This window comes from Meles meles, chromosome 15 (assembly GCF_922984935.1).
Source record: "Meles meles chromosome 15, mMelMel3.1 paternal haplotype, whole genome shotgun sequence".
NCBI lineage: Eukaryota > Metazoa > Chordata > Mammalia > Carnivora > Mustelidae > Meles > Meles meles.
In genome coordinates this window covers 49,135,175-49,148,479 of record NC_060080.1, presented here as the reverse complement: position 1 = coordinate 49,148,479, position 13,305 = coordinate 49,135,175, and the positions used below count along the sequence as shown (strand labels likewise).

The 13,305-nt window shown below is 35.3% G+C and overlaps 1 protein-coding gene across 4 annotated transcripts in view; it reads right to left on the bottom strand.

The window, feature by feature from the left end:
• Window positions 1-797: 797 nt before the first annotated feature.
• GCFC2 (GC-rich sequence DNA-binding factor 2) overlaps window positions 798-13,305 on the bottom strand; it is a 46,928-nt gene continuing 34,420 nt past the window's right edge. For 2 of the 4 annotated variants that reach the window (XM_045979299.1, XM_045979301.1), the window contains exons 13-17: window positions 9,784-9,860; window positions 7,097-7,163; window positions 5,169-5,315; window positions 3,082-3,206; window positions 798-2,267 (exon numbers count right to left, since the gene is read on the bottom strand). In XM_045979299.1, the coding sequence (XP_045835255.1) occupies window positions 2,150-2,267; window positions 3,082-3,206; window positions 5,169-5,315; window positions 7,097-7,163; window positions 9,784-9,860 (534 nt within the window). In that variant the 3' untranslated portion in view covers window positions 798-2,149. Of the gene's footprint in view, window positions 2,268-3,081; window positions 3,207-5,168; window positions 5,316-7,096; window positions 7,164-9,783; window positions 9,861-13,305 lie in introns of those variants that run through there. The other 2 variants (XM_045979300.1, XR_006815076.1) reach the window with 2 other exon arrangements.

The window sequence follows — 13,305 nt, the reverse complement described above, 5'->3', positions numbered from 1 at the left end:
ACTGAGATGATCATATAGTTTTGTCTGTTACTCTCTTCATAGGTGAATCATACTGACTGGACTTTCTAATGTTAAACCTTGCCCTCCTAGAAGAACACCTATTTAGTCAAGATGTATTATCATCCTTTTTACATGCTGCTAGGTTCAGTTTGCTAATGTTTGAAGGACTTTTATTTATATGTTCATGAAGAATATTGGTCTGTAATAGCTTTTTTCAGGTTTTTTATCATATATGGTATACTTGATATAGCTACATAAACATTTTGTCACAGGCCTAGGAAATGCAAAAAATCAGTTGTTTTGAGGTATTTTTTCAAGGCATTTTTGGGTTCCTAACGACCAAGAGCTTTAAAGTCATCTTTCTGATTCTGTAAAAACTTCACAGTCTTTATGTGAAAAGGGTAAAAAACCCAGGGAGAGAATTGAGGTATGAATTTCTCAAGATTTTATTCTTGCTAGTTGTGTTCCTCCCTTTCATTCCATCCATTCCACAGTCACAGGGGACAAAGAAAAAAACCTGGCCTGGGGATTGAATTAAAAGCAAGTTTCACGTATGTTTTTAAATATCCTCAGAGTATATGATGGATAAAAATCTTGAGGTTCAAACTCTAAGTATAATGAAGTCCAGTATAATGAAAGGTAGTTAAACTACTGGGAGTTTAAATCAATTTGTACTTCTGAAAGCAGTTCTAAAATTTTCCATTCTACAAAAAGAGAAATCTCTTTCCTCAAATTAAAAACATAGGAAGCATATCTAAGACATCTTTAATTGAAAATGCAGAAATCTTAGGAAAGTTTTCAAATACACATTTTATTAATAAAAATTAGAAAGTTCATATGCAATAACAATGTCACTTATGTTAACACACATATGTTTGTAAGTAGAGAAAAGGTCTGAAAGGATAACATTAAAACAGCAGTCACCTCTGGGACAGTAATTGTGCAGGAATGCTAAATGCCTCTGAGTAATGGTTTGAATTTCTAGAAGAGATTCCATTCCTATATAATTTGTGTAACTAAAAGAAAATTTAAACTACTCCTACTAGTGAATCACAAGTCTTCACTGCAGTAGAAATAATACATCAATCTGTTAAAATATATACAACTTCAAAACTAGAGGTGATAATGGCAGAAGCCACATACTCAAATCCTATATAATCAAAGATTTCCTGATTATCTTTGGGGCAATAATTTATAAAATACATATTCAGGGTTGCTCTTGAGTTATTTAACAAACAGATTTAAGAAAAGAGTTCTTAAAATGAGAATTTACTAGTAATTTTTACAATTTCTTTTCAATTACACCAATATTTTATTAGGAAGTTTATAACCTGTTCTGAGTATTTAAAATAACTGTTTCCTATCTAAGCCTACCTACCACCAATGAAAAAACAGTAACAAAAGAGTAGTCAAGTACTTAACAACTATGACCTTAGTACACTAAAAACATCATACACAAAATTAAAATAAAAATGGCAATGAGGAAACTATAACATAGGACAGGGAAAACAGTATCTTTAAAATATAAAAGGTTCTGACAAATCCCTAAGGTGAATGGGTTATTAAAAAAAAATTACAAATAGCCAAAAAGAATAAAAAAAGTACTTATTCTCTAATAGCCAGAATGAATATTAAAATAAGATTTTTTACAGCTACTAAATCTGCATGGAGTTAAAAAAAAAAGGTACGACCTATCCTGTTGGTTGGGGGGAGGGCGGTTTCACTGGCCTCTGTTACAGTAGTTATCAATAAACCTTAAAATGCCTTTACTCAGTTAATACTTAGCAAATAATTCATTCCAATTTAAGTTTTACATTTTAACTTATTTGGAAACAGAGATCGTTAAAATGAAGAAAACTAACAGATGTTTTTATGGTGCAGTTCAGAAGACTCACCAAGGCCCAGACAACAAGGTTTCTTCAATCTCTCTCTTCAACTGAAAAAGTGAGAAGAATCAAAGGGACTATGTTAAACTCTTAATGCTCCCCTGTGCTTAATTCCTGCAACCCCCACAGGGGGGCAGCCTTTCATGACACCAAAAGGTAAGGGAAGGAATGGAAAGATGGAGTCCTGCTCCACTTGGCCCCCAAGCAAAGGAGGCAAGTATGATTATATTAAAATCTCATGTTAGTACTTTCCCATAGTTTGTTCAAACTTCTTTAATTACTGATTTCAGATCGTCTAGGTGATACTCTTCTATGAAGGATTCTGCTTGATTCAAAGCTTTTATTTTCACTAGAATAGGAATTATTTCTTTGACTTCATCCCTGAAAAACAAAAAAAGGTTTGAAAGCATAGTGAATCATTAGTTTTTAATCTGAAACAAAAATTTTAACCCAGTATCTAAAATAGCATAAAATATTCAGATGTTACCTTCTCCATACATCATTCAACTATAGTTATTAGGGGATGTATGCTGGCAAATTTTAATGGGAATGATTAAAAAGCAGTTAAATCTACCAACAGAAACCTGATGGTAGATTTAAAGTTACGGTGGGTGTGGGGCTATCAGCTTGTAAGGGCTATGATGGTGGGAGCCCTGGTGGGAATATTTACCTATGGAAATGCTACAAATCTGTGCTTTTTATTTAAAAAAATTTTAAACTTTTGGAGAAGTGGTTTACCAGAACACCACTGTACATTTAGTGGTGTTAATGAAGCCCCTAAACACTTAGTGCTGTTAATGAAACATCCAAAAGAGATTCTAGCTATTGCTAGGTAAAAGGCAGGCTGCAGACCTGTACTTGAACAATAGTTGAGATTTTAAAATGGCCAGGAAAATAAAAAACATGATTAGTAAGAGGCTTCTGATTTATAGTTTCCTAAATTCTCCTGTGTGATAGTTTTCTGGAACTGCTTATTTTAGAAGAGATTCACATTTAAAAACATGAACTATTAGGCATGAGGTGTGAGTATAAAATAGTGATTCCAAAGGTTGTGCATGAAAATACTAATTCTATAGTGGTAGTCTCCATAGACTTTTAAAAAATAGAGTAATAAGTATAAATCTTTCTAAAAACTGCTGAGTGTAAAACAGAATCCTTGAACTACACTTATGGAGATACAAATATGCAAAATTACCTGAATTCACTTCTAGATAATTTATGTGCAGACTGCAACAAAAACTGGATGAAGTTTTCTAGCTGGGGAATAGACGTCCTCATGGCAGAATTTTGGAACCATTTTTCTGGTAAATATGCTGCTATCTGTTAATTAAAACACATGGTCAGTTTTTAGTAACAGTTATTTAAGGCTTTTTGCTAACATCAGTCCATCTCATTTAACCCCTTATGGTTATGGTAGAATTAATTTTGAGAATTTTTCTTTGACAAAGTTTATATATCTTAAAAGGATGAGAATGTTCTGCCACTCTTCTATTTCTGGTAGTAGACTCATGGTCAAAGGGGACTAAACTGAACCTGAAATTTATAGCATGGACGATGAATTCAATTTTTGGGAGATAATGCAGTGTAAAACTATGTGATATAAAAACAACTGCCCCCCCAAATCATGATGGGTTAGGAACTGCTATCTAATTTCTTATGTTGTTTTTAAATTTATAAACATTTTTCTATATTCTTAAAACTGACTTATCTGAATGAATAGACAATGTTTTTGGATAGAGAGTTGTTTCCAACTCTTATAAATACTACAGTATTCTTTGTACTTAAACTCCGATGAAGAAACAAGCCCCAAATAGGGTCATTTGCTCCTTACAATAGCAAACCCAAGACCTGAACTGCAGTTTCAACTCATCCCAGGAATGTCACTTTTAAACAGTCAATCACCAGATTTCTGCATAGGCACTATAGTGAGGTCTGTATAATAAGAACCGTGCCATTTTCCTCTCCCCAGTAAGACCCTGTCCCAGCTTGAAATAATCCTTTTGCTAACAGTTCTCTTGTCTCACCTTCTTTCTTATGAAACCCTTTCATTTTTTACAACTCCTCAGAGGATCTCTCTACTTGCTAGATGGAATGCTGCCTCAGTCACAGATCCTTAATAAAGTCACTTAGATCTCAAATTTATTCCATCGAATTTTCTCATAACTCTACATGTGCATCTCTGATTTCTAACTCAACAATTTTACTTCAAGGAATTTATCCCAAGTCAAGGGGTATGAACTTTAAAGGTTTGTACCCATCTATCGAGTTCTAGCCCTCATTCCACCAGTGAAGACTGTTTCTCGGAACCCTGGCATCACCCATTTCTAGGTGCCCCAGAAATAATGAGCAGTTGTTTCCTCATGCTTATGATAAGAACTAGGAAATAACAGCAAACCCCCCCCCCACAAAAAAATAAATAAATAAACCCCGGCCAGCATAACTGGTAAAAATAATATCCTTACTATGTTATTTTTGCATTTCTCTTATTAGTACTTTTCATCTTTTTCCATGTGTTTAGAAATTATTTTTCCATATTCTGTTTTTGGTGAATTTCCTGTTGCATGTCTTTTGTCTATTTTTAACTGGAATATCTGAACTGTTTACTAACTTTAAAGAGCTTTTTTAAACATGTGGATATTAATCCTTCTATGGATTATAACTTATTTCTCAGTTCTCCTTTTAACTTTTAATTATAGAAAAGGAGAAGGAATAAGTATGGTCACCCCAATAAAACTATCCTTCAGTTTTAACAATGATCAAATAATCTTGATACCTTTTAAGTGTTTTTAAATTCACTGAAGTTTTATACCTTCATCAAATCTTTTTTTCACGATTTCTTCTCTTGCTTTTAAGTTCAAAAAGATACATTTATCCTCTTAGTACAGTATTTTAGTTTCTTTTTATACTTTATCTAAAATTTATACTGGTATTTAGTGAAAGTTGAGGATTTAACATTCTTTTTGTAAAGAGTTAACCAACTGGCCCAGCACAATTTATTGAATAATTTTTCTTTTCCCTGCTGGAGATAATTCAAACTAGTATACAAATCCTTAAATACTGAGAGGTTGGTTGCTTTTGGGTTTCTAGTCTATTAAATTAATATGAGTACCACAACAACTTTAAAACCTATTTTGTAACAGAATAATTAAACTTTTTAAGTAATCTCCACACCCCAATGTCATGACCTTGAGATCGAGTCACACGCTCTACCCCCTAAGATAGCCAGGTGCCCCACAATACAGACTGTATTAACTGAACTTTAAAAAATAAAATTACACTGACCTGGTTGCACTTTTTAAGAACATCTGGCCCAGGTATGGCATTAAGAAGAGCTATAATAAGGTAACGATTTAGCAGCTTCCCTAGTCCTAGTTCTTGCAAGGTGTCATCTGGGAGGAGTCCATTCCAAAGAAGAATATTGTGGAAGAGCTAAAATAAAGTATTAAGTGACTGTGCAGCTGTTTCTTCTAAAGGAAAAAGGTAGTAGTTTCCAACAAACATAAAACGTTGGTCTATCAATTTTATAATCACTAGAAAACATTTCTGAACAAATACCTACTTCTTTACAACCTCCATATATTTGCTCATCATATTTTTTAGGACTATCACTCAACATCATCTCAAACTTCACTGGAGCCTTTCCAGATCAATAATCTTCCTCCTCGATTCACACTCCCAGAGTCTGGGGTCATCGGGTGCAAGACCACAGGACCCAAAGATTCATGAAGGACTGCTGTTAAAGTCCGTGTCACTGTTACTAACGTGTTATTCTGAGAAACTGTCACTGCTCTGATACATAAGATTAAAAAAAATGGTATTCTAATAAAACTAATATTGGTTGCCTTTCCATCCTCTAAATCCATATCTGTGAATTTTATGATTTCCATTTTCTTTCCAGTACTATATTTATTACTCTAACATGCAATCTTTTCTACACTTTGTGTCATTACTGACATTGTTCCCTCTTTCTGGAAAGTGTTTTCCCTGATTCAACCACCTAACAAATATGGATTCACCCTATTAAAAACTAAGTTTGCTGAGGTCACCCAAGACCCTCTAATTGTCAAATCCAGTAAACATTTTCAGTCTTTCTCTCAAGTCTCTTGGGTGGTATTTAATACTTTGTCTTCACTCTTAAAAAAACCCTTTGCTTAGTTTTCATGATGCCACCCTCTTGTAACCACCCTAAGTTTCACAATAAATTCTTTTTTTTTTTTAATATTTTATTTATTTGACAGAGAGAAATCACAACTAGTCAGAGAGGCAGGCAGAGAGAGAGGAGGAAGCAGGCTCCCTGCGGAGCAGAGAGCCCGATGTGGGGCTCGATCCCAGGACCCTGGGATCATGACCTGAGCCAAAGGCAGAGGCTTTAACCCACTGAGCCACCCAGGCGCCCCTTCAGAATAAATTCTAACACTTATTTGAAGACTTCACTTTCTCTGCCTGCCTCATGTCCCTGTTTCCCAAGGTTGTGTTGTTAGCCTTCTTCTCACGCTTCATGCCATTCCTCCCAATCCTGCCTCCATGTGGCTGATATTCAATCTCCAACTCAGATCTGCCTCCTGCAGTCCAGACGTCTATCTATTCCTATATCTTCCCCCATAGATTTTCAATTCACCATCTGAAACAGACCTTTATCTTTCCTTCAAGCCTGTTCTTCCTGTATCCTCTCCAAGTTACCAAGCTGCCAAAGTCAGAAACTTGGCTAGCACCCCAGTCTTCATATGTAATTATAATTTAGTCATCAAGTCTTTTCAGTGCTCCATCCTAAGTATCTTCTGAACCCAACTTTTTACCATCTCTCTTACCACTGACTTAGTAATGACTTCACCTTTTAGACTAGGAGTTGGCCAACTATGGATTAAATCTAGCTTGCTGCCTGGTTTTGCAGAGCCGGTAAACTAAGAATGACCTATTATTTTGAAATGATTGGGAAAAAAAAAAAAACGTATTTTGTAACATGTGAAACTTAAGACACTGAAATTTTAGTGTCCATAAGTAATGTTTTACTGAAACAACCATGCTTATTTGTTTACATATTGTTTATAACTGCTTTTATACTACAAGGCAGAGAGCTGAACGGTTCAACGGACATTCAAAGCAGAAAATATTTACTATCTGGTCTGGTCCTTTACAGAAGTTTGATAATCTCTGCTCTACCACATACTAGTAAACGAGAAAAATTTTATTTTTGTAGTTTTTCTGCTTACCTTTATACCTGACCAGAACTGTCTTTCTTGGAACTTTGAATGTGGTGATGTTTTGTTTTCTACAGTGCTAATTTGAAACCAAGAAAGAACAAAATGCAAACTGTTAATCTTACAGAACCAGGGTTTAAAAAACTCCATTTTTTTTAACCAACCACATTAAACTTTAACACATTAACAGAATGTAAGTAGAGTGCTCTGATATCAAAATTACAATTACATGTACACTTTGATCCAACAACCCCATTTCTGAGAATGCCTTCTGCAGGTATACTTGCACACGTACTGGTTGGCGGGGCTATAAAATTATTCACAGCACTGTTGGTAATGGTTTTCCACTCCCACGCCCACCAGTTACAGTACATTATATGAAGGCAAATTATGCAGCTTAAAGCATGAGGAAACTACTCTTGTGATGACGTGATCTCAAAGATATACTAAGTCAAAATAAGGTACAAGATAATGGTTACAAATGTACCTTCTCTGCTATAGAATGATGGGGTGGGAATAAGATTACAGCATATATAAGTATTTAATTCTAATTACAAAATTATGGAAAGGTAAAAAAATTACTAACAGTGATTATTATGGCAGCATATATGTGTATGGAAGAGGAAGGGCAAAAACTGGATGGAGGGCAGGAAGGGAGGGAGTAAGACTCCGTTTTAAATATAAATTAAAATATACATACTCATACTACTCATACTTCTGAACCATATGAATAGATTTCTTATTTAAACATTATACAACAAACTTTAACAGGGCATAATTTTTACATGCAGGTATCTCTTCACAATTAAGTTAGTCAGAAAGCTCAGAAATTCCTTTCTTTCCACAGAAGCTCTTTCATCCTGTGAATGCTCACTGGATCACTTTAGTTCATGATCCAGTACTATAAACTGATGTCTTTTTAGCAAATGTATAAATATGCATCAGATACTACTTGCTTCATGATACCGCATATAGAACCCTGAATTTTCCACCAAAACTACTAGAACTGGTAAGTGAATTCAGTAGTCACAAGATACAAAATTAATATACAGAAATTTGTTGCATTTCTATACACTAATGAAGTAGCAAAAAGAAATTAAGAAAACAATCGCATTTGTAACTGTACTGAGAAGAATACCTAGAAATAAACTTAACCAATGAGGTGAAAGACCTGTACTCTGCAAACTATAAAACATGGATGACAGGCGCCTGGGTGGCTCGTAGATTAAGCCGCTGCCTTCGGCTCAGGTCATGATCTCAGGGTCCTGGGATCGAGCCCTGCATCGGGCTTTCTGCTCCGCAGGGAGCCTGCTTCCTCCTCTCTCTCTGCCTGCCTCCTCCTCTCTCTCTGCCTGCCTCTCTGCCTACTTGTGATCTCTCTCTGTCAAATAAATAAATAAAATCTTTAAAAAAACAAAACAAAACATGGATGAAAGAAACTAAAGACAACATAAAACACATGGAAAGTTAATTGCATTCTCGTGGATTGGCAGATCCAATACTGTTAAAATGTCCACCCTACCCAAAGCAATCTAAAGATTTAAGGCAATCCCTATCAAAATACTGCATTTTTCACAGAACTAGAATAATACTAAAATTTGTATGGAACAACAGAAAATTCGAAACAGTCACACCAATCATGAGAAAGAACAAAACTGGAGGTGTCACAATTCCAGATCTCAAGTTACACTACAAAGCTATAGTCAGAACAGTACGGTACTGGCACAAAAATAGACCCATAGATCAATGGAACAGAATAAAGATCCAGAAATAAACCCATACTTATAATAGATCAATTGATTCTACAATAAAAGAAGGCAAGAATATTCGAAGGGGAAAAGATAGTCTCTTTAACAAATGGTGCTGGAAAACTGGACCACCTTCTTATGCCATACAAAAAAAAAAACAAATTCAGAATGGATTAAAGACCTAAATGTGAGACCTGAAAACTTAAGAATCCTAGAAGAGAGCACAGGCAGTAATTTTTTTTGGCAACAGCTATAGCAACATTTTTCATCTAGGAAAAATATCTCCTCAGGCAAGGAAAACAAACAAAAAAAACCCTACTTGTTTCCTAAAGTAAATCCATAATTCACAGAGAGTTTCTAGCTTTCTGTCCCGGCACTGTTCTGAGCATGTGCTTCATCTTCACAGTGTCTTGTGAAGTAGGCATCAAAACCTCATTTTACATACAAAAACACTGATGCACACAAGCCCAAAGTCAAATATCTAGTAAGAGTAAATCTGGGCTCCAGAATCTGGATTTAACCACTCTGCGATGCCATCTGCCATGTTCTTAAAAAAAAGTCCAAGTGTGTTAGGTATCATACATGGCATGAAAAAGTGAATTATTTTGCTGAAATCCCAATTTGCACCTTATTAGGTGTATGTATATTTGAGAGAACACTTAATTTTTTTTAAAAAGATTTTATTTATTTATTTGACAGACAGAGATCACAGGTAGGCAGAGAGGCAGGCAGAGAGAAGGGAGGCAGGCTCCCTGCTGAGCAGAGAACCCGATTCAGGACTCCATCCCAGGACCCTGGGATCATGCCCCAAGCCAAAGGCAGAGGCTTTAATCCACTGAGCCACCCAGGCACCCCTAGAGAACACCTAATTTAGTTTCTTTTGCACTACATTTTTAAATTTGTGTTACATGATTAGCTATTTCATATAATCTAAAAATCAAAAGCTCTTACCTCTTTGGATACAGAGGAATAAAAACATCATCTTCTATTGCTTTCTTCATTCTCACAACAATGGATTTAAGTAAGTCCTATTATATAAAAATTTAGAAGCATCAGTGATAGCCACAGGTAGAAATCTATTTACCAAAAAGTAGTAATTTTAAAAGTATAGTACAAATTTGTACTCTCCTGTAACAGAATCAGGTGTTAAAATCACTATCAATTAGGTAACAAGAGAACTTTATTCACCCATGTTGGTGCACACAGCTGTAGCTAGTGCATTTTCATTGTTGTAGGGCATATTCGCTCACATGAATACTAATGATGGGATATTCATCATCGTTTCCAGTTTGGGAGCTATATTACACACAATATTGTATAAAAGTTCTTTTCCATTTAAAATACATCATTTCGAATGCCAGCCTTGACAAATATTTCCATATTGTTTAAATTTGTGTTTCTTAAAAACAGTTCTCTAAAAAGAAATGCTATAAAGGACATTATTGAATTAAATGTTGGAAGTGGGATATGGATGGTAGACCAAGTATATGAAGTTTACTGAAAATGGTAAGTGTCCCATGATTATGTAACAGACTTTATTCTTTTTTTCCCCCCAGACTTTTTATTCTTAACAAATAAGCAATTTACTCACAAAGTGTTCAGGAGAAACAAACTGTGTATATATACAACGGAACAGCAGATAATAAAGCATAATGGAGCAAAATATTAATGACAGGTGAATCTGGGTAAAGGGTCTATGAGTATGCTATTTTTACTCATGAGAATTTTCTGTAATTTGACATTATTTCCAAAAATTTGTTTAAAACAAACTCATATATATATATATATATTTTTTTTTTAAATATTTTATTTATTTATTTGACAGAGAGAGAGGTCACAAGTAGGCAGAGAGGCAGGCAGAGAGAGAGGGAGAAACAGGCTCCTCACTGAGCAGAGAGCCTGATGCGGGGCCCGATCCCAGGACCCTGAGATCATGACCTGAGCTGAAGGCAGAGGCTTAAACCACTGACCCACCCAGGCGCCCCCAAACTCATATATTTTTAAACTCTGAGCTCATTAACTTTTTCGAGTATTCAAATACATTATTTGGTAGGGGGGAAAAGTTCTCCAAACAGTAAAGTTTTAACGACCACAGACACACATACACACATGCTCTGTATACATTCTTTAAACTAGCTTTGAAAGGACTCTTATAAGCTTTAGCTAGTAGTTTTTACACTGCTCTATATATGCACGGAGATAATCCTGGGTGGCCTGGGCAGACATTAAGGCCCTCATGGGAGAGTGAGGACAGGTACTCATTACAGCAAGGGCAGCTTTGCTTTTGTATGTTCGTGTATAGGGGTGTGTAAGATTTTATGTGAAAAAAGTTCTGTCGATAAAAGAAATCTGAAAACTAGCAATATAAATACCTGGTAACATTTTCACATTTCCGCTAACTGGTCAACCAAGTTATGCCTAAAAACATGTAGTGAAAAAACATGTAGATCATGAATCATGATCTCCTGAGGCCACCCACAACTCTGGATAGTTATTAACTATTATATTTTAGTTAACAATGAGAAACAAACTTTTCTCCTGTACCTTCCACTCCTTGGTCCTAATTTACTTCTTAAGATCATAAAGAAAAAATCTAATCTTCCTTTCACATGATAATTCTTCAGATTCTAAGACTGATATTTTACTTTTCTACATTTTCTCTTTCCCATACCATCTTAGACACTTTTGATTTAATACACTTACACCCAGAATTAAATATAACACACCCAGGGAAGTCTTACCTGTAGGCAGAGCACATATTAACATTTTTATTCAAAACAGCACACACCCAGTAGAAAGAACTCCCCTTAGTCTTTCTGTTACTCAAGTGACACTCCTGACTCATATTGGGTTTACCGTTGATTATATCCCTCTCTGGTTTATCGATGCTGCTTCAAGGCCATTTCTTTCCTATCTTTTATTTATGCAGTCAAATGTCTGAATACAGGGGTAGGACATAATATACATTCCTTTCACACCGTATACTTTGAGAGTTAGTCCATTTTCTCAGTATTTGAAATCCCTTTGAATACTATTCTACTATCTATAAGTCTGTGCAGAATTCCTAGCTTTGTGCCATTGACAAATTTTATTAGCAGGCATTTTACATCTTCATCCAGTTCAATATTGAACAGGGCAAATATTGAGAAGATACCTAATACTAAAAGATTCCCCCCAAAGGTATCCACATTCCTCTTGGTCCAGTATTCTATAACCATACTCTTACCAGTTTCTTGTACCTAAGTGTACACTGCTAAGCTTATCTTTCCCCATTTAATACACAGGAACAATCATAACATAAATATACTACCTACTCTACCTGCACAGTACCTTACTCATCAGTGAAAGTAACTGAGATAATATGGGAGACTTTGCTTCAGTAAGCAATGACCTGCATTTAGGAACCCTATCAGTGACAGATTATAGTAATTACTACTTTTTTTTTTAGGTGTTCATAATCTACCTCTGTAATAATCTATTTTAGAATCTTATCAAGAATCAAAACTATTCTCAACCAGGTATTAGCTTATAGAATCATTTGCTTCTTACTTTGAAAACAAGAACTATGCTGAGTCCATTATTCTACAATCTTTTTCATTCTCTTCAATTTCTTACACATCACTGAAAAAACAGAGTGATCTCACTGGCAAGGCCAACTGTCTCAGTAGCCAGGAATACTATGTAGTTCAGAGATTCTTATGTACGAGTGACTATGCCACACTCGGAGAGTTTTGCAGTGTCTGGAGAGATTTTTGGTTGTTGAGACTAAGGGAGCACTACTGGCATCTAGTGGTCAGAGGCCAGGGAAACTGCTAAGCACACTACAGAGCACAGGACAACTTTCACAGAATTATCTTGCTCCAAATGCCAAGACGTTAAAGCTGAAAAATCCTGATGCAGTCCAGTCTCCTACTAATTACACAAAGAACCCATTTTCCACATTCATTGTGGGAGGGTTTCCAGAATAAAAATTGCTGGTATAAGAACTTCCTGAGTGGATCTGTAACAATTTTGAAAGATTTTAGTTATTAAAAATGACAAAGTACCAGGTTTACCACTTAAGACCCAAGTGACCTTTTACAAGGGACATGGCCCTCTGGGCCCCAGTTTCTTCATCTGTAAAATGCAGTTAAAGTCAACACATTCTACAAGGTTGTGAAGATCAAATGAAACAATGTGAAAGTGTTTAATAAATAGTAAAGCACTATTTATATTTAGGTTACACTTACATAGTCCCATACAGAGAGCAGATATATAAAAGATTCCATATTTACTTCCTTGTGGCTCTTATCTACTGATCCTGGTTCTATGCTCTGTAACAACATGGAATAAACCCACTCCTTCTCCAAATAAAGAATCTTCATGTGTATCTTTTTCTAAGTTAAATAGCTCTAATTTCTGAAATGATTTTCAAGTTGTCTTTATCCTATTGGAGCAAGGTGAAGATGCTCTCTCCCCCATCACAGTTGCTAT